Source organism: Halichondria panicea, chromosome 12 (assembly GCF_963675165.1).
Source record: "Halichondria panicea chromosome 12, odHalPani1.1, whole genome shotgun sequence".
NCBI lineage: Eukaryota > Metazoa > Porifera > Demospongiae > Suberitida > Halichondriidae > Halichondria > Halichondria panicea.
In genome coordinates, this window is record NC_087388.1 from 5875334 (window position 1) to 5900922 (window position 25589).

Here is a 25589-nt window from a genome sequence, read left to right on the forward strand (position 1 = left end):
TAAACTAAAACTTTAACTCAAGAGTGTTACGGAAGAGAAATGGAAGAGAAGAAGAGAAGGTTAATGGAAACAAAAGTAGCTAGAGATCATGTTGGATAGATTTTAGAGTGTAGCCTACATTTCCTGTCATAGCCACGTCCCCAGGCCGATTTTATAAGACTTTTGTTTCCATTAACCTCCTCTTCCATTTCTCTTCCGTAACACTCTTGAGCTAAAGTTAAAAAAAAAATGGAGAATGTGACGACTACCATGTGTTCAACATGCACTTTGTGAAATAACTATGAGGAGATCCACTGTGGCAAAATATTCTAGAATTCTACACAAAACATTTAAAAAATTTCGTGGTAACTATATACTAGGTTACACTAGTAATCTAATAGGACAACTCAACACCACACACAGATACTACAATACAGATCTTGTTCAAACCATAATTATGTAGATACTAAATTTGTGACTCGAATGAATTTGAATTCTGAAAGCTACGATGTCGCTTGGGACTGATTTGAAGTGAGTTTGTTGTGAACTTGGTGTTGGTTTTTATTTTGTAAAAGACTAGCACTAAAGACCACAGAAGAACGATTATAAAAAAACTTATCCAGAGTAAAATTATCAGTTCTTCTGTATATAGGAAGTTCGAATACGAATACAGTATTTCCGCTTCCGTTACTTCATTGGTAAAATTGCGTTTTGGAACAATTCCTATGATACACAACTTCGGTGTTACAGGAATGTATCTATCAAATACGACATTACATACTGTTGTGGATGATATCATAGAGCAAAGGCTTATAAAAGAATTTTTTGAATTTTCCTTATTCCAGCCATTAATACGATATGATATGCTGTCGATGACGTTCAAATTGTCTTCTATGTGAACTCCAATAAAATAGTAACTACTCTTTTGGAGCGAGATGCTTATTGAGAAATTATCGTTCTTGATGCAGTACTCCATATAGGTAAACATCCAGGTTCCATTGTGCAAAAATGATTTATATTCGTCAACATTGTCAAAAACTACCAAAACAACTGGGCATTCTGAGCTGTTATAGTTCGCTGATAAGTGAATTTCTAGCCTCAGAGAGACATTATATTGTGTGTAGAGCTCATAAATTGGAGTATTTTCTTCTGGAGTGAGTATTCCTTCCTCGTATATTGTGGAATTTTCTTTTCTGATATCATCACAATTGCTGATGTTGAAGTGAATTGAGATGTTAGTATTAGTGATCTCGTTAATTGTTAGTTGCTTTACATTCGGTCCGACTCGTGCTATAGGTAGTACTGATTGCTGGATCAGTTGAGTAATATGTACTGAACCACCAAAAGGTTTTGATTCTTGGTCGTTGAGTATCGTGAAGGAGAGTGCACAAGCAAAAATTACCATTGTGAATAACACACCCATAACAAAGCACAAACATATAGAAGCTGCTTTCCTCTCAATGATATTCAGAGTATGGCATTGACATATCTGTATAGGTTCAATGAAAAAGAAATGTGATACGTTATAAGTTATACACCAGACACTGCATGCAATAGACATTAGCTCTTGTATTCACCTTGAAGCAAACATGACAGAAGTAGCTGGCCATGGCCTTCATGGTATCCCACTGCAATAACAGTTATAATTATAGAGATACCACAATAACAGTTTTAAGATACCACTAGAATTAATTAGCTAATACTAGATCAAGCAAGCATAGACTATAGTAAGATTATAGCTATAGTTAGCAATCACAGCAAGGTGTCTAACAAATCAACGACCAGTGGTATTACAACTACAATACACATAATAAATGCTACTTCTTACCTGATGTTTTCGTTTTGAATTTATAAGGCCCTCCAAGTCTGAATCGTTGGGTTGTGTGTGGAGATCGGGAATGGAACCTCGCGGTATAGATTGCCATTGAAGAGAAGTCTTTGCTGGAGAACGAGGTGGATTGTATGTGGGAGGATTTTTTTCAGGAATTGTAGGATTTTTAATGCACTCTGAAGCTTTAGAATCTTTTGTCTGATCAATTAAAGTGTACTGTTGATCTGGCTCTGAATCATCACTCTGAAGATTTCTTGATCGTATGGTACGGCCATACCTTTCAGCCCGGCTTTGATCTGTGTATGCATGTGCATGCAGTTATTATATCACAGTGTGTATAATGAGCTGTGAGTATGATGTCAACCTACGTGGTAAACTGACACTGACTGCTGGTGAGGTACGTTCCACTGTAGATACACCAGTCGTTGAATTGCAACTGTCCTCTTCAGTACTTGTGGATTCATCTGTAAGCACAATATACATGCATGCATGCATGTGCAGTCAAAATCATTTTACCTGCACTTAGAGGCATTGGCAATGCATCTGTCAGTGTATTAATGCTTGTCCTGTGAATATCCTCTATCTTATTAAAATTCCCCATTGGAATGTTGGCAAGTATTTCATCGCACTCGACCAGCCCTCTCAAAACGTTTTGATGTTGCTTTTGATGTGCAATGTTAAAGGCAGTTAATCCATCGTTATTTCTAGCATTGACATCACTGAGCTCAAGAAGATATTCGGCAGCTCCTTTGTTGTTGAATCGAGCAGCTGTGTGCAGAGGTGTGTCTCCATCTTCATTCACAACTGAGACATTATGATGGTGTGTTTTGACCAATTGGGTGACTAAGAGTCCCCATTTTGACCAATCCCAGCGACAGGCAAGATGGAGGAGGGTCATTCCATCACTGTCCCTGATTGAACTGACATCAACTGTCGGATCAAGCCCTATCAGTAAGGCTAAGGCAGAAGTCAGGTCACCACCATCTTGGCCAAACGCTTTTAGCAGCTTCTTTGTTGAATTAACTTCTGCCTGTACATACATGCAATGCCATGGTTTAGAAGTATATACAACTAGCTGTACAAGGTACAGAACAATTAAGACATGTACACCATAAATGCAACCATGCACTTTAGTATTGTAAACCTAACGTGAATATACTTATCACCTTCAATATTAGATCTACTTGTCGACCGATTTTGACCTCAATGAATGCATTTTCTTTCAGGTGCTGCATCTGTTTAGGACTCAATTGGCTGTATAAATGACTAAAACATGCTGGAACTCGAAACACCAGCTCTGTACAGCCTTCTTGAACATGCTTCAAATTCAGAACTTGATGTGGTAGTAGTTGTTCCCAGCATTCTATAAATACTAACTTCAAATGTTGAATTTGATCGTTGGTGATTGCATCAAAGTCAACATCGATCTTACATGTTATCTCCACTGATTCAATGTGAGACGGTTGAGGGCCAAAGTCATCAACAAATAAAAAGCATCGTCGATTAACATATTGTCGAAAAAAACGTTCATATTTCTGTAATGCTTCATCATCTTCATATGGGAAAAGAACTTCTTCTCGTATTGCAGAAATAAGTGAGTAATTGAACCAAGAGCAGAAATTATTCTGTAAAAACTCAATTAAATCATTAAAGCTGATAGCATCACAGAGTAAAATATGTTCAGAAGGGCTATGATACATTTGGTGAAAATACAAACCTTGTGGTGTTAACAACTTCTGAACGTGTTGCTTTAGTTGTGTAACATCATATTGTTTTTGTTTTTCCAGATTCATAATCGTGTTTGTAAGTAAGCTACAAAACTTTGAATGGATTTTTCGAGTTTCTTTATCTAGGGATTTCATGAAGAAGCTTTCAGAAATTTCTGTTGCTGAAACTGTATCGCTACAAGCAGTATCACGAGTGCATCTTTTAATTTGAGGTGGCTTGGAGCTTAAGCACTTATCTCTGCCAGTGACATGACCCAAGATAGTACACTTTCCACAGTCACATTGGAAGCTAAAGAATTTAGAATCAGGTGCCGTGAGTGATGCAGATCCAGATGAGCTTGTACTGACGGACCTTGGTTGTAACTCTTCACCTGCCTGACCTTCGTTATCTGCTATAACGAGGTGACAATTTATTGGCTCACTATCATGCATGGTGTGGTACAAACTACTGGATCAGTATAAATTATCTGATATATTTATTGGCTCACTATAATTATTACGCATGTTGTATACAAATTATCTTATTCATCAGCCATGACAAGCCCAAACGGCTGGGGAAGGGTTGTAGCAGGTTTATTGGATAGCTCTCATATCTTGTTAATCATGCAAAACCAGTGAATGCTTTGCACACACTTAAGTATATGCGACCCTTTTTACTCACGTGAAAATGCAACCTTTACAAGCCTTATTAAAGTCAACCACTATATACAGTGTGCACAGTGACATTGCTCTCCTGAATTCTTTCTTCGATACATTTTTGCAGAAATGCCTTTATAGAAAGGTTTTCGTGGATTTAATTTTCGTGAAATAGCAGCCTTTTGCAGCATGCATGCATGCATGGGATATTAAGTTCGTGGTTATAACTGTTCGTGGTCCAGCTTAATCCGCAAAAACCACAAACATTTGCACCCTCGAAATATACCTGCTATACGATACATAGTGCAATACATGAGTTGAGTTTTCATAAAGCAATCTAGGATTTATATTTATACAACCTACCTCCTATTCTTTGACTTTGATCGGACTGTTGATGTTGTCTCTGTAATGCATCATTGAGTTTTTGCACTGTAGCTTTCGTAAAACTACCAGCTTCTTCAAGAGCACTAACGAATGAATGAAAAACCAGTGGATTGTTTTTTATCTGGAGCAGCACAGATTCCATTATTCTTCGTGCTTTGTCACCAGCATCATGAGTGTCATTCCTAAGATAATCTCGATCGTTTGGTGCTAAGATCTCAAAACGGAGTAAATGATCGCTGACATCTTTAGGAGACTGCTTGATGCAAGTAAGAAGGCTGCTGTGACAGTCCTTGATTGCTTTGTACTCTGCTGACTCAGACATGATGCTTGACAGTAAATGAAGAATAAGCTTTAAGAATGAAACTTTAAAGAAGCAGTATCCCATGTCACATGGCACACCTGCCACACTCTACCATACCTAGCATTGTGTATCAACCATGCATGGTTGTAGAGTAATACAAATTAGTCGACAAACAAGTTCCCCAAAACGATAAATATTAGTTTAAGGACTGTTAGAATTGTGAGATGGCTATGTGGTACAACCATATTCTACACTGTAGTTTTAATCAAACAATATGACTATTCTACTCGTCCGATCACGAGCACTATGATTATAATTATGAACACACTGTCAGCAAAGTAAGCCATTAACCCTACACACACTGTATATACATGTAAGTATAGACAGTAAATGTACTCACACACACATCTCCGAGTCACCTGATCATGTTAGCGTAGAGTGTGATGAGTGCTTGTCTCAGGTACTGTATTGTGGGAGGTGTGAGGAGACCATTCTCCAGGAGTGTGAGGAGGGGGGTGCTCCGATGAGTGTTGTGGGACCTCTGGAACCGTTGGACCGAGGAGAAGGTGGAGTCAGAGTAGAGTCCGTCCAATCGATGGCTACTGCTCAGATAGTTGAGGTGTTAGAGGAACAGCTATATGTGTGTGTGCATGGATCACTTCAATTCCTGTAAACACCACACATACCCGCCCCCCGTACCTCCTAAAAAGTAGTGTCAGCAATGACAGCCAGTTCCAATGGAGTGGGGGAACAGGAGAGTCTGTTGAGGGAATCCCCCACTTCCCTCAGGGCATCAGTCAGGTACTCAGTGTACAGGATACTCAAGTGGTCCAGAGAAAACAGAAAAGAGTGTCATTACAGCTAATGTTGAAGTAGAGGCTAACAGGTTTGGAAGTGTATACAGTGTAACAATTTCACTGAGACAATGTGGTAAAAGAATGTACAAGGTCCTGCATGGCATGGTACATTATTTTAAGCTCAGAGTCCCCCCCTATATAAGTAGATACTTCATAGCTGTCACTGAGTTGAACAAAATGTTACTATACTTTTTCCTTCATGCACTGTTGGGTTGGAGGTGAGTCCACTGGACTGGTGGAAGCCCCCATTGAACGGGGAGTCAATCTACACCAGAGAGAGAACAAGTCAATGCTAGTAGTCACCGCCTTGCATATAAAGGTATAGTTGTGCACACACCGAGGCTGAATTGAATGTACATTGTGCTCAATAAGGAAAGTAATAGATACTGGCCTATAGTACACACATACAGGTGCATGCATATCATTGTTATATGTACCCTGTACTGTAAATGTTAGTACCGTTATGACAATGCTAGTAGTACCCAGGACAATGCCTTGCATAGAGTAATTGTGCACACTGAAGGCTGAGCTTCAAATGTTAGTACCCCTCTTCCCCCCTATGCAATGAGCCCCCATCATTCCTACAAAATGTGACATAATAATTATAGACAAAATTAAGACGTATAGACATAAGACGGCAATCTTCTATTGAAGATCCACTATCAATGAAACATTCAATCAATAATTATTATTGTGTTAAGGTTACAGAAGATTGTTAAATTATTGGGATTGATTGTTCCACTTGTAATAGTGGATTTCCAATAGAAGATTGATCTTTACCAAAAATGGACTAATTATTTATGCTAAAATTATTACAAGCATAATTTATCAGGGCTTATAGTCCTACTGTTGAGCGTAACGATGTAGCCGAGAAAATCGAAGACAAATATGTGAGGACATGCATGTACCGTAACTATGTAGTTGCTATGTATAGTCTATAGCAGATTAACAAATTAAAACAGTTAGAACAGTTAGAACCATTGTGAAGAGTATAAGCATGTAACACAAGGTGACATTTCCTTGTATAAATCATTGACTCACATGGCATGAAAATCTCTACATAATATACATAATTTTTTTATGATACTATACCAAAACATTATAAAGTTGAATAATTAATTGATAACAATCTGCATGCAGTCTTTGCCAGAATATAAAGTTGCAGATAATCTTCCTGCTTCATGTACATTGACATGTACCAGACTCTTTATATTGTATCCCAAAAAGGAGCTATCAGAATGATAGTCATGTGACAATTCAGTGCATTAATTGATACTACTATACACCTGCACATGCATGTTGCATAAAATCACATTCGATATGAACACACAATACACAATTATTTCTCAAACATGTCTCGTCTTATACAGTGTCTTCTACATAATATACTCCTAGCTGACAGCGTCCAATCAGATTGTTCAATTCTTGGAACTTCTGCATGTACACACTTCGTGAATAGATCCACATATCTGACGTCAGTTTAGGTGGGATCAAAGTTCACTCCGAGGTGTTTGTCAAAGCCAAGTCTGTAGAGAAATAAGTATATGAAATAAGGGCACTATCTAGGCCTATCCCCTCCCCCATTATTCTATTCTGCCATGATATTCTAATTATCTATAGACAAAATTAACGTATAGACATAAACACAGCACACAACTGACACACGACTTATCAGTGTTATCTTGCTGACTTGAACTGATCCAGAATATTTACCTTTTTGCACGAGGATGTTGTTATGCAAAGTAATAATTTTTACTTAATGATGTCTATTATCCCCAATTATTCTTTAGACACCTATTATTATTCTGAGCTTGATTTAGCAGGGCCGAGCACTATCCCATGTACACAAATGCACACCTGTACCACACATGATGATTAGCATTGTGTATCAACTATGGATGGTTGTAGTAGTACAGATGAGTCGACAAACAACTGTTCCCTCGGACTATGAATACCAGTTTAGGGACTATAGACTATTGTGAGATGGTGCTATCTTTCAACCATTTAAGTACGCGGTACAACCATATTCTACACTGTAGTTTTAACCAAACAATTGACTATTCTACTCATCCGATCACGAGCACTATGATTATAATTATGAACACACTGTCAGCAAAGTAAGCCATTAACCTTACACACAGTGACACTGCATATATTTACATGTAAGTGTAGACAGTAAATGTATACACACACACAGCGCTATCTGAGTCACCTGATCATGTTAGCGTAGAGTGTGAGGAGTGCTTGTCTCAGGTACTGCATTGTGGGAGGTGTGAGGAGACCATTCTCCGGGAGTGTGAGGAGGGGGTGCTCCGATGAGTGTTGTGGGACCTCTGGAACCGTTGGACCGAGGAGAGGGTGGAGTCAAAGTAGGAATAGTCAAAATACTTCATAGCTGTCACTGAGTTGAACAAAATGTCACTATACTTTTTCCTTCATGCACTGTTGGGTTGGAGGTGAGTCCACTGGACTGGTGGAAGCCCCCATTGAACGGGGAGTCAATCTACACCAGAGAGAGAACAAGTCAATGCTAGTAGTCACCGCCTTGCATATAAAGGTATAGTTGTGCACACACCGAGGCTGAATTGAATGTACATTGTGCTCAATAAGGAAAGTAATAGATACTGGCCTATAGTACACATACAGCATGCATATCATTGTTATATGTACCCTGTACTGTAAATGTTAGTACCGTTATGACAATGCTAGTATAGTACCCAGGACAATGCCTTGCATAGAGTAATTGTGCACACCGAAGGCTGAGCTTCAAATGTTAGTACCCCTCTTCCCCCCTATGCAATGAGCCCCCATCATTCCCACAAAATGTGACATAATAATTATAGACAAAATTAAGACGTATATAGACATAAGACGGCAATCTTCTATTGAAGATCCACTATCAATGAAACATTTAATCAATAATAATTATTATTATTATTGTGTTAAGGTTACAGAAAATTGTAATAAATTATTGGGATCGTAATACGGAAGCCCGTAGGGGCCATTCAATCCCACTCTAAGATTCCACTCTAGAATGCACTTCCACTCTGAAATTCCACTCTGGAATGCACTTCCATTCTAAAATTCCACTCTGAACTTCCATTCTGGAGTGCACTTCCATTGTGCCAATCACATGATATCACGCGTCGGCCTCATCTTGTACCGAGATCGTGTCTACTATTAAAACCAGTGACTAAACAGCTCTGATAAATCGTTTGTGAGTATGGTATATTATTACTGTGTGTGTATAGTATTTATTAGTGGACTCTGCAGTTGAGAATGGTGCATGTTTTTGATAACCTCCCACATGCAAGTAGTTATAATTATTTAAATTACTATTCTGTAGCAAGGGCTACTGAAATTCTGCTGTTGTATAGCTACACATCTTTGAGATTATAAATCTGACCCCCCCCACACATAATTATAGTGTCGTATCTGTATTAAAGGAGTGTGCATGGGAGTATAGTGTCCTCATGCAGGATAAAGTCCCGCCCACCAGCTCTGCCCTCTCTGATGTTCAACCAGAGTGGAGCCTGGAGGTATATGTCAAGACAGCAAAAGTCAAATTGACATCATCTGGTCTGTACGTGTTCAGGCACTTAGTAACAGAACTGGCAGCTATGAACATTAAAACTGCACTAGAAATTTAGCGTTTATTGATGATTTGTAATAATAATAATAATTATCAATTTGTGCATGTGTTGGAGACAGCATTCATGTCCCCAATGCTGTCACCGTATAACAGTGGTTGTTTGATTGTGTCCTAACTATATGTTTCATTACAAGCAGTAGATCTAGCTGTTGGGGATTAACAAGATAAAAAACACAGGCCGGATTAGCCTGTATAAGAATACCCATGCACTCTCAAAATATTAACAAGTTTCTCAACTTCACTATAGCCATTTTTTACACTGGATGAAGACAATAACACAATGGAATTTCAGAATGGAAATGCATTCTAGAGTGGAATTGCAGAGTGCCCTACAATGCCAACAGTATTATTAGCAGGGAGTTATACACAATGTGCATGTACATAGAGGTACTCACACATCTCTGTACTAGTCGAGTTACATGGTCATGCAAGGCAGAGACAGTTTTAGCATTTCTTTCCTTAATGCTTTTACTTATTTGGTTTGTCTTCTTGACCAGTCGAGATTTGCCGACATCTCCTCTGTTTGTTGCTAGCAGTGAAGTTGAGATGGAGCGTGTGGGGGCGGGTAGTGTGTGGGCATGGAGTGGGTTATGATGGAACAGTGAACAGTGACCGTACAATCCATTGGCTGCTTGAGGAGTATGAAGTTGTAAAAACATTTTATGAATCTCATTAGTAAGTTTTTCTTTTGAAAATGTACTTTTGAGAGCCCTACTCTTTCATCTGTTATTTTACTCCAAACTTCCATTCAACCAACTCATCTTTTGAAACACTTGCTAATACAAATCTGCCAAAATTAGTACCCTAAAAACAGAGAAAAATCTGAAAAGTTAACCATGCAGGTAGATCTATAATTATTCTTTTTTGCCGCACAAAACTATTCCTACGAATGATTTGAGCTGCTTTAGTGTCGCTGAAAATGGTGTTGACGTCTCTCGTGTCACTGCAGCTATGTGCAGGAAGGCTATATCTACCTGCTGCATAATTTCGGGTGTGTAAAAACGAAGAGCTAGATCTAGTTGTCAGTTACACACTGCCTTTCCCTGTATGGATGTTTTTGCGAAGACTAAGCTTAGATAGTAAAAAGATTCGAAACTGCCTTCAACAGCATAAGAAAAATCTGCCCCCGACATGCCACACTAGAATTATTACACTGTGTTACTGGAGCTGTCACATGCAGTGGCAGCCTTTTCAATACTAACTTTGTATCTCGCAGTCTTGCATCGGAACGGAACTCTATCATTTCTATGGGTTTGTTTTTTCGTGCATGGGCTTCCTTCCACCCACGTGTATTCGGCGGTTGGTGCTAATCTGAACTATAGGATGCAGCTTTGCGAAATTGTACAGCACTGATGATAAAGTCAGCATGTGCGGAATTTGTCTGCATGCTTTGGTCATGTTATGTTTCAGTCACACCTGAAGTTACCAGCACGATTGTTCATTCTATCTGCTGTGAGCAATATTTATTGTTAAAACTGATGTGTCTATCTTTTACATACCTACACCTAATAGCTAGCTATATTCTTGCGTGTTCATTAATACAAGAGTTCGTAGTGATGCGTTTCTAACTGCTTTATTTACTAACTGGTATAACCCTTGATAGGTGTTTCTGGTCACGTGGTTGAGTCCTTATCGTTCTTCCTGTAGATATAATTATAGGCTTGTGACAAATTGAGCTTGGTGAGAAGTGAGCCGTTTGCTAGTGTTGCAAATAGGTCTTCAAGTTTATGGGGTATAAAGGGGTATATACTGATCAAGCAAGGGGTATACTGATCAAGAGTTGATCTATGACTATAAACAAAAAGTATACATGTATCGTGCAAGAATTGAAAGTTTCATGCTGGGAGGGCTTTGTAGGGGTTTGTCAAATAAAATTGCCCAGAGGAGAATAATGGAGTAATATGCATGGGTAGTTGCCCGAGTATTATAATTATAGGAAGAAAAATTAAATAAGCATGCATGATGGGACAGCCTTATACTTCTGAATAATTAAACTGGCATGCAAGTACATGCGTAGCAGGTATAGGTATTTGCGATTTTATTCTTGCAAAGTTACGTAAGATAGTAAAATTAATGTTTGATGCTCGCATAATTATTATATTGACTTCCGTTATTTTCAACAATAATAATAATAACAAGACTAAATAAAGTTTATAGTAAGAATAAAGGTTAAGTAAAAAATAAAAAAGAACATAATAATAATTATATTAATAATAATAAATATTATGAATTTGAGTGAATTTGAGTTATGATGTGACTGTCGGCTGTGACGGATTTGAACTGATTTGTTGGTTTTCAGTTTCATGTAATAATTGTAAAAGATTGGCACTAAAAGCCACATGAGAAAGAATATAATTAACATTAGCCACATAACAAGTGTTGAGAAGGTTGAATAGGAATACTGGAGTTCTGCTTTCCTTATTACACCACTAGCATTTCGTTTGGGAACAACTCCTATGATACACAAATTTGGTGTGTCCAAAAAACTGTTAAAATTGTGATTACAAGCTGTTGTAGCTGTGGATGTTATTGAGCAAAGGCTTGTGAAGGAGCTAGTTGAGTTTTCCTCATTCTGGCCGTCGATAATATATGTTATGTTTCCCATAATATGTGAGTTGGCTTCAAAGTGAACACCCAAAAAATAATAGCTATTTCCGGCAAGTATGATACTGATCGAGAAATTATCATTTTTGATGCAGTACTCCATATAGGTGAACGCCCAAGATCCATTGTGCAAAAAGGATTCGTATTCTTTAACATTGTCAAAAACTACCAAAACAAATGGGCATTCTAGATCTGAGCTGTTATAGTTAGCTGATAATTGAATTTGCAACCTCAGAGAGACGTTATATTGTGTGTAGAGCTCATAAATTGGAGTATTTTCTTCTGGAATGAGTATTCCTTCTTCGTATATTGTGGAATTTTCTTTTCTGATATCATCACAATTGCTAATGTTGAAGTAAATTGGGATAATCTGAGTATTTGGGATCTCAGTGAGTGTTAGTTGTAGTACATTACCTCCGATCAGAGCTATAGGTAGTATAGATGGCTGGATAAGCTGAGTGATATGTACCGAGCCTTCATACACTCTGGGATTTGTTTCAGCATAGATTAGGGTGAAAAATAATGCTGCAAAGCATATTATCCCCAAAAAGAAAAAAAATCTGGATAGTCTTAGAGAGCTTCTTTGAGAGCTTTGTTCAGAGAATAATACCTGTAGTAAATGTTAGAACTTAAGGTATAGGCTAGCTAAGAAATGGACTGCATGCGTGCATCCAATAGCTATTTTACCTTGGAAATTACCTTCCCCCAATGATTGTCAACAATACTGATCAGGCATCCAGCACACAGGGTTTTTGCTGTTGAGGATACGGTATTCTGCAATGCATGTATGTACATAAATTATAGCTACATGTTATGAATTAGTATACACTGATGTAACTACATGCATATATAGGTACTCATGGCATGCACTGATCTGAAAGCATGCACGACATCCTTAAGTGTATTGCACATACTAAACTTGGCACCTGTTTACCTGGTGTTCTTCATGGGGTTGAGAATCATTACTTATAAGGGTTGTTTGGGAGTCTGAATCATCAGGTTGTGTGTGGAGATTGTTAATAGCTTCTGAATCTTGTTGTGAGGCGGGAGGCTGTTGGTTGCAATTGGTGATATATGCGGGAGGACGAATATATGGTAAATTGTATCTGGGAGGACCATTTTCATTTGATTCTAAGTAAGTTGGAACAGTCGATAGCCTGGTACTTTCACTGTACTCCGGTGGATTATTAGTCTCATCATCATTATCATCATCAAGCTTGGACTTTAAAACAGGAGGTGGTGTATAATGTTGACTTGGCTCTGAATTATCACTCCGAAGATTTCTTGATCTTATGGTAGAGCCATGCCTTTCAACCCGACTTTGATCTGTGTACATAATATAAGCGAATGCATTACACTCCAAGTGATACATGAATAGTGTGTGTACATTTAACAACCTACGGGATAATGTAGATATTGATGAGAGATCTTCCTTTGTAGAAGATACATCCGGTACTAACTTCAAATTGTCCCCTTGGGGGCTGGTAGATTCATCTGTGAGCACAACACACATGCATGTTTAAAATCAAACGGTCTGTATTGTTATATATGCTTTACCTGCGCTGGATGACATATTTGAGTCACTGCTTGTCCTGTATATGGGTTCGTCTGACTGAAAAACTTCGGTGCTGATTATTGGGATGTTGGCAAATATTTCATCACACTCGACCAACACTCTCAAAACTTCTTGATGTTGCTTTTGATCTGCAATGTTAAAGGCAGTTAATCCAACGTTATTTCTAGCATTGACATCACTGAGCTCAAGAAGATATTCCGCAGCTCCTCTGTTGTTGAATCGAGCAGCTGTGTGCAGAGGTGTGTCTCCATCCTCATTCACAACTGAGACATTATGGCGGTGTGTTTCGACCAATTGGGTGACTAAGAGTTCCCACTTTGACCAATCCCAGCGACAAGCAAGATGGAGGAGGGTCATTCCATCACTGTCCCTGATTGAACTCACATCAACTGTCGGATCAAGCCCTATCAGTGAGGCTAAGGCAGAAGTCGGGTCACCACCATCTTGGCCAAACGCTTTTAGCAGCTTCTTTGTTGAATCACCTTCTGCCTGTAAAGTTTAAGCGCTAGAATACATATACATTGTTTAGAAGTACAGCTAGCTGCATTAGAATATAAAACAAGGTACTTATGTACCACTTCAGTATGTACAAGTCTAGTGAATATAGTTATTACCTTCAATATTACTTGTTGACCAATTTTGACCTCAATGAATGCATTTTCTTTCAGGTGCTGCATTTGTTCAGGACTCAACTGGCTGTAAACATGCCTAAAATAAGCTGGAACTCTAAACACCAGCTCTGTACAGCCTTCTTGAACATGCTTCAAATTCAGAACTTGGTGTGGTAGTAGTTGTCCCCAGCAATTCACAAAAACTAACTTCAATTTTTGAATTTGATCGAAGGTGATTGCATCAAAGTCAACATCGATCTTACATGTTATCTCCACTGATTCAATGTGAGACGGTTGAGGGCCAAAGTCATCAACAAATAGAAAACATCGTCGATTAATATATTGCTGAAAGAAATGCTCATATCTCACTAAAGATGGATCATTTTTATTCGAGAAAAGAAATTCTTCTCGTATTGCGGAAATGAGTGAATAATTGAACCAAGAGCAGAAATTATTCTGTAAGTAGTCAGACAATTCGCTAAAACTGGTAACATCACGGATCAGAATCTCTTCAGAAGGTTTGCGATAAATTTTGTTGAAATACGATCCTTGTGGTGTTAAAAGTGCCTGGACGTACTGCTTCACTTTAGTAATGTCATATTGTTTTTCCAGATTCGTAATCGTGTTTGTGAGTAAGCTACAAAACTTCGAATGAATGTTTTGTGTTTCATTATGTAGGGCTGTCTTGAACGTACTATAAGAGATTTCTGTGGATGATACTCTGTTTTCACTACAAGGAGTGTCACGAGTGAATCTTTTAATTTGAGGTGGCTTGGAGCTTAAACACTTATCCCTGCCAGTGACATGACCCAAGATGGTACACTTTCCACAGCCGCATTGGAAGTTAAAAAATGTCCGATCTGTATTAGAATCAGAAGCCGTGAGTGATTCGATTCCAGATGAGCTTGTACTGACAGATCTCGGTGTTAATTCTCCACCTGCTTGATCTTCGTAGTCCACTGTGGCAGAATGCATCTTGTCATATTAAGCGAATGGAGGCACATGCAATAAAATCTCACTATAATTGTAAGTGGTACCAAGGGCGTATAAAGAGAAGAGAGCATGCAACTACAATCTATCATATTATAAATGGACGGAGGCGTATGTCTAAAATACACAAAATTTATTGCATGTGCACTTTATACTCTTCGTCTATTCCCTAGTGGGCGGTTGGCTAAATACCTGCTGACTCATCAATAATATGACGCATGTATACACAGTATACATTACGAGTTGCATGCGCCCTCTCTCTTCTTATATATAGGCCCTTGATGATTAATTTATAGTTGCACTTACTGGTTGCAACAATCCTCTGTGGTTCTACTGGAACTTCAGTTTCTGCATGCAATTGCAATACAAAAACTCATACACAATTTATAGCGTAAACTGTAGCTATAATAATACTGCATATGAATTACACCATGAGTTCAGTACGCAACTCCAATAGTATATAGAATGCCAAATAGGTCTAAAATACATCCCACTCATTCGGATGTCCCACATGCTACATCAATCTTTACCCGCGGCCATGCCCAACTAAGAACAGTTTTATATACAGTATTATCAAATAGGATTGAGGAGAGGGTAGCCGATAGATGTCAAGTAGCCGATAGATGTCAAGTAGCCGATAGATGTCAAGTAGTGTATACGTGGGTAGTAGTGTGGGACACCCAAATGAGTGGGATGTGTTTTTTTGGCGTTCCATACAATAGACTGTACACAAAAGGTATTCAGTCTGCCTAAGACCCCCATTATTTGCAAGACAAGACAACATACCACAAATATTTCATAAGGATGACATCATAAAACAGTGTTTCATATAGCCTTGATTCCAGGCCGCAAAGAGAAAGGCAGCCTGGTATACCTATGCGCATGCGCGAAATAGTTGACAGCAATTTCATCATAATTATACAAATTCTAAAAAAAACGGACAAAGTTACAAAAAGGAAGAATACGTATGACAATGTGACCACAATGGCAGCTTTCAGAGACACTTAATCAAAGTAGAATAATTATGCTGCAGCAGTGTTGCTTCTTTTAGCTCTGTTTATCAAAGAGAGAGTTCAAGAAGGCCTCCCAAACAGCTAGAGCTGCCAGCTGGGAAGAGTGGTGCATGGACTCTTTAATACATCAGTAGATCTTGAGTGAATAACTTCCTGAGTGTCAAGCACGTTAAAGCTCATTAAAAGCTTTCAGGAATGATCATTAGCTTCTTTATCTTCAGCAATGACTATCTTGTCGAACATAAAGGCAAGATTTGGTAGCAGAAGACTTGCCTGGTCCATATTACCACAGCCTCATCAGGGGACCCACAGGAACACATCATGCCTTTCCTATAACATCTGTAGACTTACAGTGTAGGGTGTCGTTAAGTAGAGACTTGGCTTAATACAATAAAGGGGGTAAGAACTCAGTCGTCTCTTTGCACAATACTTCTAAATAAGTTCTATGTAACGGACTGTAACTTCAGAATACAAACAGTATACGGTTTATTTTACTGACAGTATCCACAAATACACGGACTACCCCGGCCCTTTTTGGGGTAATGTACGCGCATGCGCCAGTGGCGTAGCTAGGATTTTGGGAAGGGCAGGGCTCAAATCCGTTGAGCAGGGCCAGAGCAGGCGCTGAATAGCAGCAGTAAGCATGCGCAGTAGATGGCCCTGCCTACATTTACATTTCCATTGAATGACATCATTCTAGTAACTACGCATTTGGAGTTGATGAAGCACAAAAGGGGGGGGCTCTAGCCCCGTCAGCCCCCCTCTGCCTATGCCACTGTGTGCCTACTAGGTATAACAGGCCGCCTTTTTCTTCGTGGCTGGAATCGAGGCTATGTTTCATAATGATACCCCGAAAACTCTACCAGATTGTAGTGAAGGGTGATTTTTTTCTAAATTTCCAAAGCTCATAACACTGAACTCGAACTTGTTTCTAGGAGATGAATTAGGAATGTGTTGACTCAGCAAGTTTAAGATTAGTGTGAGCAAAAAGTCAAAGTTAAGCTCTTTCTGAATAGTCTTTGTGGTTGGTGGAACTCATGGCTAGCTGCATATCTCCAGATGTGAAAGGAACCATGCAGTGACTGCCAGTCTCTAACGTATCAACTAGTGCATCTGATGCATGTGATGCTTTGCAGCAAGCTAGAAGGCTTGAAGTCATTCACGATGTGTTCTATGCTATTGCCAAATTGTGTATTAATGTCAAAGTTTGTGTAACTGCTTTGCAAACACGTTCATTTGTATGGCATTTACCTTATTTAAACCAATTTTTAGCTTGCTACATTGATGGTGAACAGCTTGCTCAAAAAGTCAATGTATTTATTGTATGTTAACCTGCATGTCTTCTTGATACATATTTCAACTATCAGAAACAAAGAAAAACGGTATATGCAGCTGTTTGCATAGACCTTGCTAAATCAGCTCATTGCATTACCATGCACAAAACCATAAAATCACCATACAATGTTGCTATGCAAACAACATGTAGTCCTAAGCAATGATGGCTTCTAGCACTTGTATGGTACTTTTAAGGCTACAAAAATGGCTAATGCGAGACCCTCGAAAATTACCCGGTATATATATATAAGGTGGTATCAAGTAAATGCTCTATCTACTCTTGGTGGTATGGAAACTCGTGAGGATCTGAAGTGGAGAATGAGCTGGGACTAGCTTGCATGCATATGCCAGCAGATAATTATGATATACATGTATAGCTACTAATCTGTCCACTGAATGTATGGAAAGCAATGTGAAGGCTGAAGAAACTGTTAGTACTGCAAAGGACCTCAAACACTGACAGATCACAAAAGATAGTTTAAGCCTGCTGCTTATACGAGAAATGTGAAATATGTTCGGACTTGTTGGTCAAAACCGATATACCACAGTGAGCAATCAGCTTCTTTAGCGTAAACATTTTTCGTTCAGCATGCAAGTCTCAGCACAAGGTGTTGATAGACCATTCTCTCCACTTCAAATCCTCCCGGTTCTATGAGTTTCCAATAGTCTAGTTCTAGAAGCCACCATTGCTCACTTTTACATGTACATGTCTAGCATAGCAACATTGTATGGTTTTGTGGTAATGCAGTGAATGGTTTTGCAAGGTCTGTGCAAACAGCTGTATTCATGAGCAACTTGTAGCACTTCTTCCTGTCTTGGTTGGGGTCTTAGGGCAGACTGATTGTCTGACCTAGGCACAGATACTCACTATTGTAACTGCAACTAGTATAGGACTATGTTATTCCAGGAGCCCATGCAGAAGGAGCAGCTGACTACGGGGATCACGTTTTGTAAGTGGCTATATACGGCTGCATTTCCATATAATTATGTGCAGAGTCACTAAGTGGTTGAATCCCTACACGTGTTATACCGCAATACAGGGCTGTGGTTTGTAAGCACTTAGTCGCTTGCATAAAATTACGAAACATGATCCCCGAGGTGTAAAAATTACGAAACATAATCCCTGAGTGTACGTTGAAGTTTAAACTTCAATGCAACGTACACTCAGGGATCATGTTAGCCGCTCCTTCTCATAATTTATTTATGGGCTCCTGGGCCTTTCCTACTGGCAGTTGTAAATGAATAACATTAGTGATAATTATGAATAAACTCTAGATTACACACATACCTGCTGAGTTTGTTTGATCCACAGCTTCTAACTCCTTGTACTTATCTGTAAGCGCTGAGATGAGGTCGTCATCATGTCGCTCATTCCTTTCCCGAAGTATTGTAATGAATTTATCATAAGTTCCCGGAAAACTTTTGACTTTTGCCTGCAATTCTAGTACTAGCATCCTGGCTTTTGCCGTGTTTGTCTTGTCAAGCTGGATTTCCTGATTTGTTTCTTCTGATATCAGATGGTTTTGAAACAAAACTCCAGCGTATCCTCTAGGATCTGAAGCGAAGTGAGTAACTAGCTGCTCGTTGCAGCTCACCAATACAACGTTACCAATATTTGTTGTCATTTTGCACCTCTCACAGACCTGCCATGCAAATGAAGCATTCTTATACCAATGTTGTCTTAATATTAATAACTTACTTATACATGCAGTCTTTGCCAGAGTGTAGATCGATATATAGAGATTCTAAGTTGCAGCAGCTAATCTCTCTAATGCTTCATGCACACTGGCACCAAATTCTTACTAGTATATCCCCAAAAAGAGCTGTATTATAGTTTCTCATTACACTTCACAGGGTAGAAGATCTATGTAAGTTAAGGTCACATGCATGTCAGTTTTATGTATGCAGCCATGCATGAGATTGAGTGACCACTGTCCCACACACATGCATGCACTGCACATACCTGTTGCATAAAAAGGCTCCATAATTATGGCACAATTCAATTAAGACATATAAGCCTAGCTGACAACGTCCATTCCAATCGGATTGTTCGATTCTTAGAAATTTTTGGAACTTCTGTACATGCTCTTTGAATAGAGACATCAGTTGAGGTGGGGTCAAAGTTTACTCTGAGGTGCTTGTAAAAACCGAAACATGATGTATGCATGACTGTGCAGATATAGTTGCTACACTACAGCAACATACCAAATGCCAAATGCCCACCTGGGCTGATTTAATTAAAAATTTAATTAATAAATTAAAAATTAATAACAAAAACGACATTTATTAGCTAAACATGCACAAACACAACTCCCTCATATAGCCGCTATGAATATTATTCTCAGACCTAGTCTACAACGCCAACAGCTAGTATTTCAGGGAGTTATAGCAGCACAATCAATGTGTGTACATACAGGTACTCACACATCTCTGTATGCTGGCTGAGTTACCTGCATGGAGGCTTGAGTGGTACAAAAGTTGTTTGATTGGACAGATAAATGTTAGGACAGGAGGGTTGTGTATGGTATTATAAGAGCTATAGTTACTTAATGATCATGAGATCATGAATAATTTTGGTCCAATAGTCAGATTATTACACTACTTCAGGCCCTCTGCTATAAGATTGGGAGTGGGGCTCATTCTCATGCACAAAGCTTAGTATTGTTCACTTTTTGTCAAGCATCATGTCTGAGTCAGCAGAGTACAAAGCATTCAAGGACTGTCACAGCAACCTTGTTACTTGCACCACACAGTCTCCTAAAGATGTCAGCACTTCCTTTTGAGATCCTAGCACCGAACGATCTGCCTTGATCGCACTGTTCTTGATTTCGTCTCTGTAATGCATCATTGAGTTTTTGTACAACAGCCTTCGTAAAACTATGGAGTCCAATCAGATTGTTCAATTTCTGTACACACTTTTTGAATACAGTATAGACTCTCGCTATTCTGGCTCTCTAAAGTATGGCCACTTCGATATACCGGTCATTTGGTTTGGCACGGATTGCTATAGCTCCTAATTGTATGCAGTTGCTAGGATATGCCCATGCAGTGGTACCACTGTGATAATTCCCTCTGATATTTCTCCAGACATAATTATTTGGTAACAATAAAGACAGCATTGCTGTTTATACGAATAAAGATCAAATAGTTTGATACCATCAGGCATGCATGTACAGCACAAATAACTCCATATCGAAATAACAATAGAACATAAAATGAGTGGGCATATTTGTAGAGTGGGATGTCATTTTCAAATTCAATGGACATCAAAGGAAGGCGAATATTTCCTGCCATATATATGTAAACTACTTTGTTGCTTTGAAAACGTATATATAGAAACCAGCATAGAAACCCTTGTTGCATATAGACCTATACATTAGTTTTGTTTGCAGTTGGTGAACGATACAGTATTGTGTATATATTTTGTGGGTATTAATGTTCGCGGTTCGCTGATTAAGCATATACCGTGAACATTTATGCCCACAAATTTAATATTGCATGCATGCTGCAGAAAGGCTGCTATTCTGTGAAAATCTTTCTAACGGTTAATCTGCGAAAATTGATATATACCCGAAATATACCCGCTAACGGTATGTAATACTGCATGGAACCATCCATGCATGTATGCTGCATAGCAAACTTCCCACAGGAACCATAAATATCTTAGAAAGAGTCCCTATATAAAAGCAATCTTTTGCAGTTTTGGGTGGAGGTCTCAAAGGTCAGCATATTGCAGTCTGGACAAGTGACCTTTTTGATATATGAAGCAAATGAGTTTCAAGGCAACAAAGTAGAAGTTACATAATTTCATGTACAACTAATAGCTACATAATAATATTATTATTGTAAAAATTAAACAAAAATGTATACAAATCACTGAAACTAATTATTGATGTTCGAACATACAATGCGCATGAAATAATTATTATGGCATGGGTATTGGCCAATCCTGTACTGTAAGGTAGGGTCATTGATTTTCCTTAAAAGCAACTCCTACCAGTGCCTGCATGAGCGCATGTAAAACTGGATGTTGAATTCAAAATAACAGAGTTCACAATTTACTGAAACTGCAACTTTGGAATCAGTATGGCTGCTGTGAATGTGGTGAGCAAATAGCTATATACGTTTGTGTAAAATGTATTTCTACATAATTATATCTACGCAGATCAAGCTGACACTGGTTCTTCTTGCTGGTGTATGTCTTGTACAACAATTAGCCAATGGTGCCAGAGATCAGGAAAGCTTTAAATGTCTGGCTGAAAAAATATCAAGCTTTAGTGAGGCGGCATTCAAGGAAAGCACATTAATTTATTGCTTATTAATTTTGTTTTACTTTATGCTTATAATATTTATAGGTTCGAAATCAAACATGCTGCTACGAAGATGAAACTCTAATATCAAACTTTACTGAGACAATCGAGGAATGCAGGAATGTCACATTAGTATGTTAATAATTCATCGTATAGAATTTACTGATCATGCATGCATATAGCCTCATTCCCAGGCCGATTTATCTCGCTAAGTCAACAACTAGATCTAGTACTTTAGAGACAAATCGGCCAAGCTGGGAACGCATATATTGAATGTTTATATTATATAGGAGACAAATGAAACTTCATTTATCAACGGTACCAAACTAGACGGCCTTTCCTGTCTGGCTGAAAGGATACCAAGCAATAACAAAACATTCCAGGATTGCAGGACTCTCGGAATAGTATGTGAATTATATTTCGAATTTGTCATGTATATAATTATAATGCTTTATTGCATCAAGAGGGACCAAACACAATTCTGCAATAATGCCACATGTCTAACGTATTTCTCATCAGCCTACGAATACTGTGACCTATGCAATCCATTTAAGTTAGGTAAGCCCATGCATGCATCATAAAATAATTTTCATTATATCAATTTGTACAGCATGCACTGAAACAAACCGAAACTGTTACAATTGGAGGTATGATAACTTGACATGCTTGTTTAAGGAAGCTGCTAGGGATGGCTTGAAAGAGTGCCAAAGAAAAAGATTAGTGAGTTACTAGCTATGTTTAAATATCAGTAACATACCTTCAATAGGAGGAAGGTATCGGAGCGTACTGTCTGGATAAGAGCTGCTATTTTGTTGAGGAAGCCTACAACAAGTGCGGGTTTGCTTGGTATGGGTGTAATCCTGTTCGAGAAAGTAAGTGGAAAATTAAATGAAACATGTAATTAACTATAATTTTAAACAGCTTGCAATAAGCATTTCAAATCTAGTTCTGTGCTGCGTCAACAATGCAGCAGTGGAGGAAAACCAGTCACTACAATAACAGCTGTTATGATTCTGGTCATTTGCTCCGTGCTCATGATTTAAGGATATGCATGCCCAAAATTTGGAAGAACAGTTCAAAATTACTGTAACAATAAAATATCTTAGCATTGTGCATGCATAAAGAACTATAGTATAGACAATTTAGTCGTTGGCATACATATTTTAATTACATATTTGTACTTTGCTGAACGGGGAGCATTAATTTCATAGTTGAATGCCTATATATACAAGTTTCCAGGAAGTGCACCAAGTCTTTATAATAGTTAGTAAGAAGTTTCTATGATTTAGAAGCCCAAAGGGCTGTTTGTAGTATCCCAGACATAGTGAGGGTTCTAGCAATAAAATAGTTGATCTCAGATCCGGAGATACTATAGAGCAACAACACACAGTTCCTGAGTCGTATACATAGTGATAGTGAAATAGTCAGCAACAACTGGAAGTTTCTGGCTCATTGCTTCGAGTGACTATGCTACTCACTTTCTAGTGTCACTGAGATTGTTAGCATCATTTCCTACTATAGGCTATGATAAAACAGTAACTTATGCTACCCTCAAAAGCAGTACAAATTAGTCATACAAGATCACTAATTATAGTATCAGCAAACTAAACCCTTAATTAAGCTATATATAGCTATATATAGAAGTTGCATCATCAGTGTTTCCGGACATGACAAGTAATGAAGGGTATATATACTATCATTGATATCCTAGACACACTACTACCTCTGGCTAACAATAACTGGTGCATCACTGCCTTGTTGCTATGTATATAATTATTACTCAGCACATGGCCTAGTGCATATGGGTTATATGTAAGCAGGTAATAAGACTAAATCTACATGAAATGTGGAGTTGATTTCCACATGCACACACAGTGACACAAGCCCAATAATATTATTACGCTTACTTGCAGACCATAATTGCATGCAATTAGGGGGGATTATTAAGAGGGCAGCTTTGTTTGTATAAGAGTAATTGATTCACATTGTACAAGCAATCACAATCATCATGCATATATACAATAATTATATGATAAACTACACGACTGTTTATCCTGAAACTGAAAATAATAATGTTATTGCACATAACAAAATAAAGAAATTAGAAGTGCACTGTTTGCCATGGTTATCAGTAGTAGTAGCAATAGTAGTAGTAGCACTAGTAGTTGGTCTCGGAGGTACTATGGCAACAACACACAGTTCATCTTTTTCATCAGTCATACTAGTAGATATAGTGAAATGGTACAGCGGACGATGTTATCGCCATAAAAAATGACAGTGCACGTACTCAAAGATTTCTCCGCAATCTCATGAATATTATATTGGTGAGAAATTCCAGAGATGCGTAGATTGATGGTAGTAGGTACAATAGTAGTACAGATCACCAGACCAGCATATAAATATAGGAGTTTTTATTGAGCACTATCTTCGCAGACAACCGACTTCGGTTTAAGCAAAATTTGAACAGAAAACCAGTTTGTACATCAGTCTTCTCATTCAGAAACTTGATGTATTCTTCCTGGTTATCATATACCACTAGAATAACTGGGCAATCACATGAGCTGGACACAATACCTTGAGATGGGGTAATTGAATATGTTAGACTGGACCCATTCAAATAATAACCTTTGTCAACGTGTTGTATTGGTCTAGTTACGCTGAAGGAGATCGGTTTATTCACAGCAACACGGTCAACATCCAATTCTTGACAATCGTTGACTGTGAAGTCAATGAGAAATCCTCGAGAAATCCGGTTCTTTTCAATTACACTGAAACTTATCGAGTCATGGGTACTCTTGATAAACGAGCTAACAAAGATTGCTGACATTTCAGGAAGTTGATATATGCTGTTTACATTGATGTTTAGGGGTGATGCAGAAAGAACAGTATATTCATGTCTGTTACAGCAAGAGTTGTAGGAAATGTAGGCTCTTCAAAACCAGTAGTACCAGTAGTTGGCAGAGTTGACGTATCAGAATGAGATAGTTCTAGTGTGAGAACAGGCAGTAAGACTGCTAAGACCACCACTGTTAGTACCACAATGACAACCAGTAAGATTATTATCGTCAACAGCCACGACCATTTGCATCGCCTTGAATGCTGATGAAAAAAGTTGAATTAATAATACATTCAATGTAATGCTAGTTTAGGCTTACCGTTGTTACTAGAGACTGATCGCCAGTGCTGGATATTTCTCCATGATTGGTGTCAGCTTTGCTTGTGTGATCTGCATTCAGTGCATTCATGTTGTGAATAATTATATAGAAGTGTCTAGAGTTAATATACCTTTGATGAGATCAATGGAACTTCTTCGCTTCACTGAATTGATGTTGGTCATTTCTATTATGCCGCTATCAGACGCTTAATAAAAATGATTGTAATTCCGAGCAGGTATGTACTATAGCACTAACCATTAGTTGCCAGTGAAGAGGAACTCAGTCTGTATTCAGTATTTCCGGTAGCTTTAGTGAGACGTCTTTCGACCACCTTAGCGAGATCATTGTGCCCAACACTAGAGCGTGAGAGAGCCTCAAACATGTCTGTTCAGCTTCTCTCACCACCTTTTAACCACTCTGATAGACCCTCAAGATAGCAGTTATCAGGATCTTCACGACATCTTATATTGATAGTTTCAAATAGTAGCATTGGAGCTAAGAACATCTGCTTCCATTTGGCTCTAGCTTGAAATATTACTTCATAGACTGCACTAAGATTATTGGAATCCATTTATTATTTATATCTATAGCTACAAACTGATCCTTTGCATGTGAATGCATGTGTTGC

At 38.4% G+C, this 25589-nt stretch overlaps 2 protein-coding genes and 1 long non-coding RNA gene across 7 annotated transcripts; 1 reads left to right on the forward strand and 2 right to left on the reverse strand.

Moving 5' to 3' along the window:
• Positions 1–283: 283 nt before the first annotated feature.
• On the reverse strand, positions 284–20809 carry LOC135345381 (uncharacterized). Of its 4 annotated transcripts, none has more exons than XM_064542805.1 (9): positions 19196–20809; positions 18785–19139; positions 15455–15496; positions 14162–15117; positions 2327–2840; positions 2179–2274; positions 1808–2106; positions 1557–1607; positions 284–1468 (listed from the first exon to the last, which is right to left on the reverse strand). In XM_064542805.1, the coding sequence occupies exons 2-9, from the start codon at positions 19119–19121 to the stop codon at positions 446–448; spliced, it is 3318 nt and encodes a 1105-aa protein (XP_064398875.1). In that variant the 5' UTR covers positions 19122–19139; positions 19196–20809; the 3' UTR covers positions 284–445. The 4 variants fall into 4 exon arrangements, with proteins under 4 accessions (XP_064398875.1, XP_064398874.1, XP_064398873.1 ...); XM_064542802.1 differs by lacking the exons at positions 284–1468; positions 1557–1607; positions 1808–2106; positions 2179–2274; positions 2327–2840 and adding exons at positions 11465–12581; positions 12659–12745; positions 12906–13297; positions 13373–13465; positions 13529–14036 and having other exon boundaries at positions 19196–20791; XM_064542804.1 differs by lacking the exons at positions 14162–15117; positions 15455–15496; positions 18785–19139; positions 19196–20809 and adding exons at positions 2977–3926; positions 4537–5074.
• On the forward strand, positions 18360–23215 carry LOC135345394 (uncharacterized). 2 transcript variants are annotated; one of them, XM_064542824.1, is made up of 9 exons: positions 18360–18446; positions 21545–21600; positions 21662–21788; positions 21850–21938; positions 22097–22210; positions 22271–22364; positions 22417–22526; positions 22573–22678; positions 22728–23215. In XM_064542824.1, exons 2-9 carry the CDS (start codon positions 21583–21585, stop codon positions 22847–22849), a joined length of 780 nt encoding a protein of 259 aa, XP_064398894.1. In that variant the 5' UTR covers positions 18360–18446; positions 21545–21582; the 3' UTR covers positions 22850–23215. The 2 variants fall into 2 exon arrangements, with proteins under 2 accessions (XP_064398894.1, XP_064398893.1); XM_064542823.1 differs by lacking the exon at positions 18360–18446 and having other exon boundaries at positions 20863–21600.
• A 562-nt stretch (positions 23216–23777) lies between these two features.
• LOC135345402 (uncharacterized) lies at positions 23778–25576 on the reverse strand. The gene is made up of 3 exons (XR_010397736.1): positions 25092–25576; positions 24962–25032; positions 23778–24905 (listed from the first exon to the last, which is right to left on the reverse strand). It is a non-coding gene; the product is annotated as an uncharacterized LOC135345402 (long non-coding RNA).
• Positions 25577–25589: the final 13 nt, after the last annotated feature.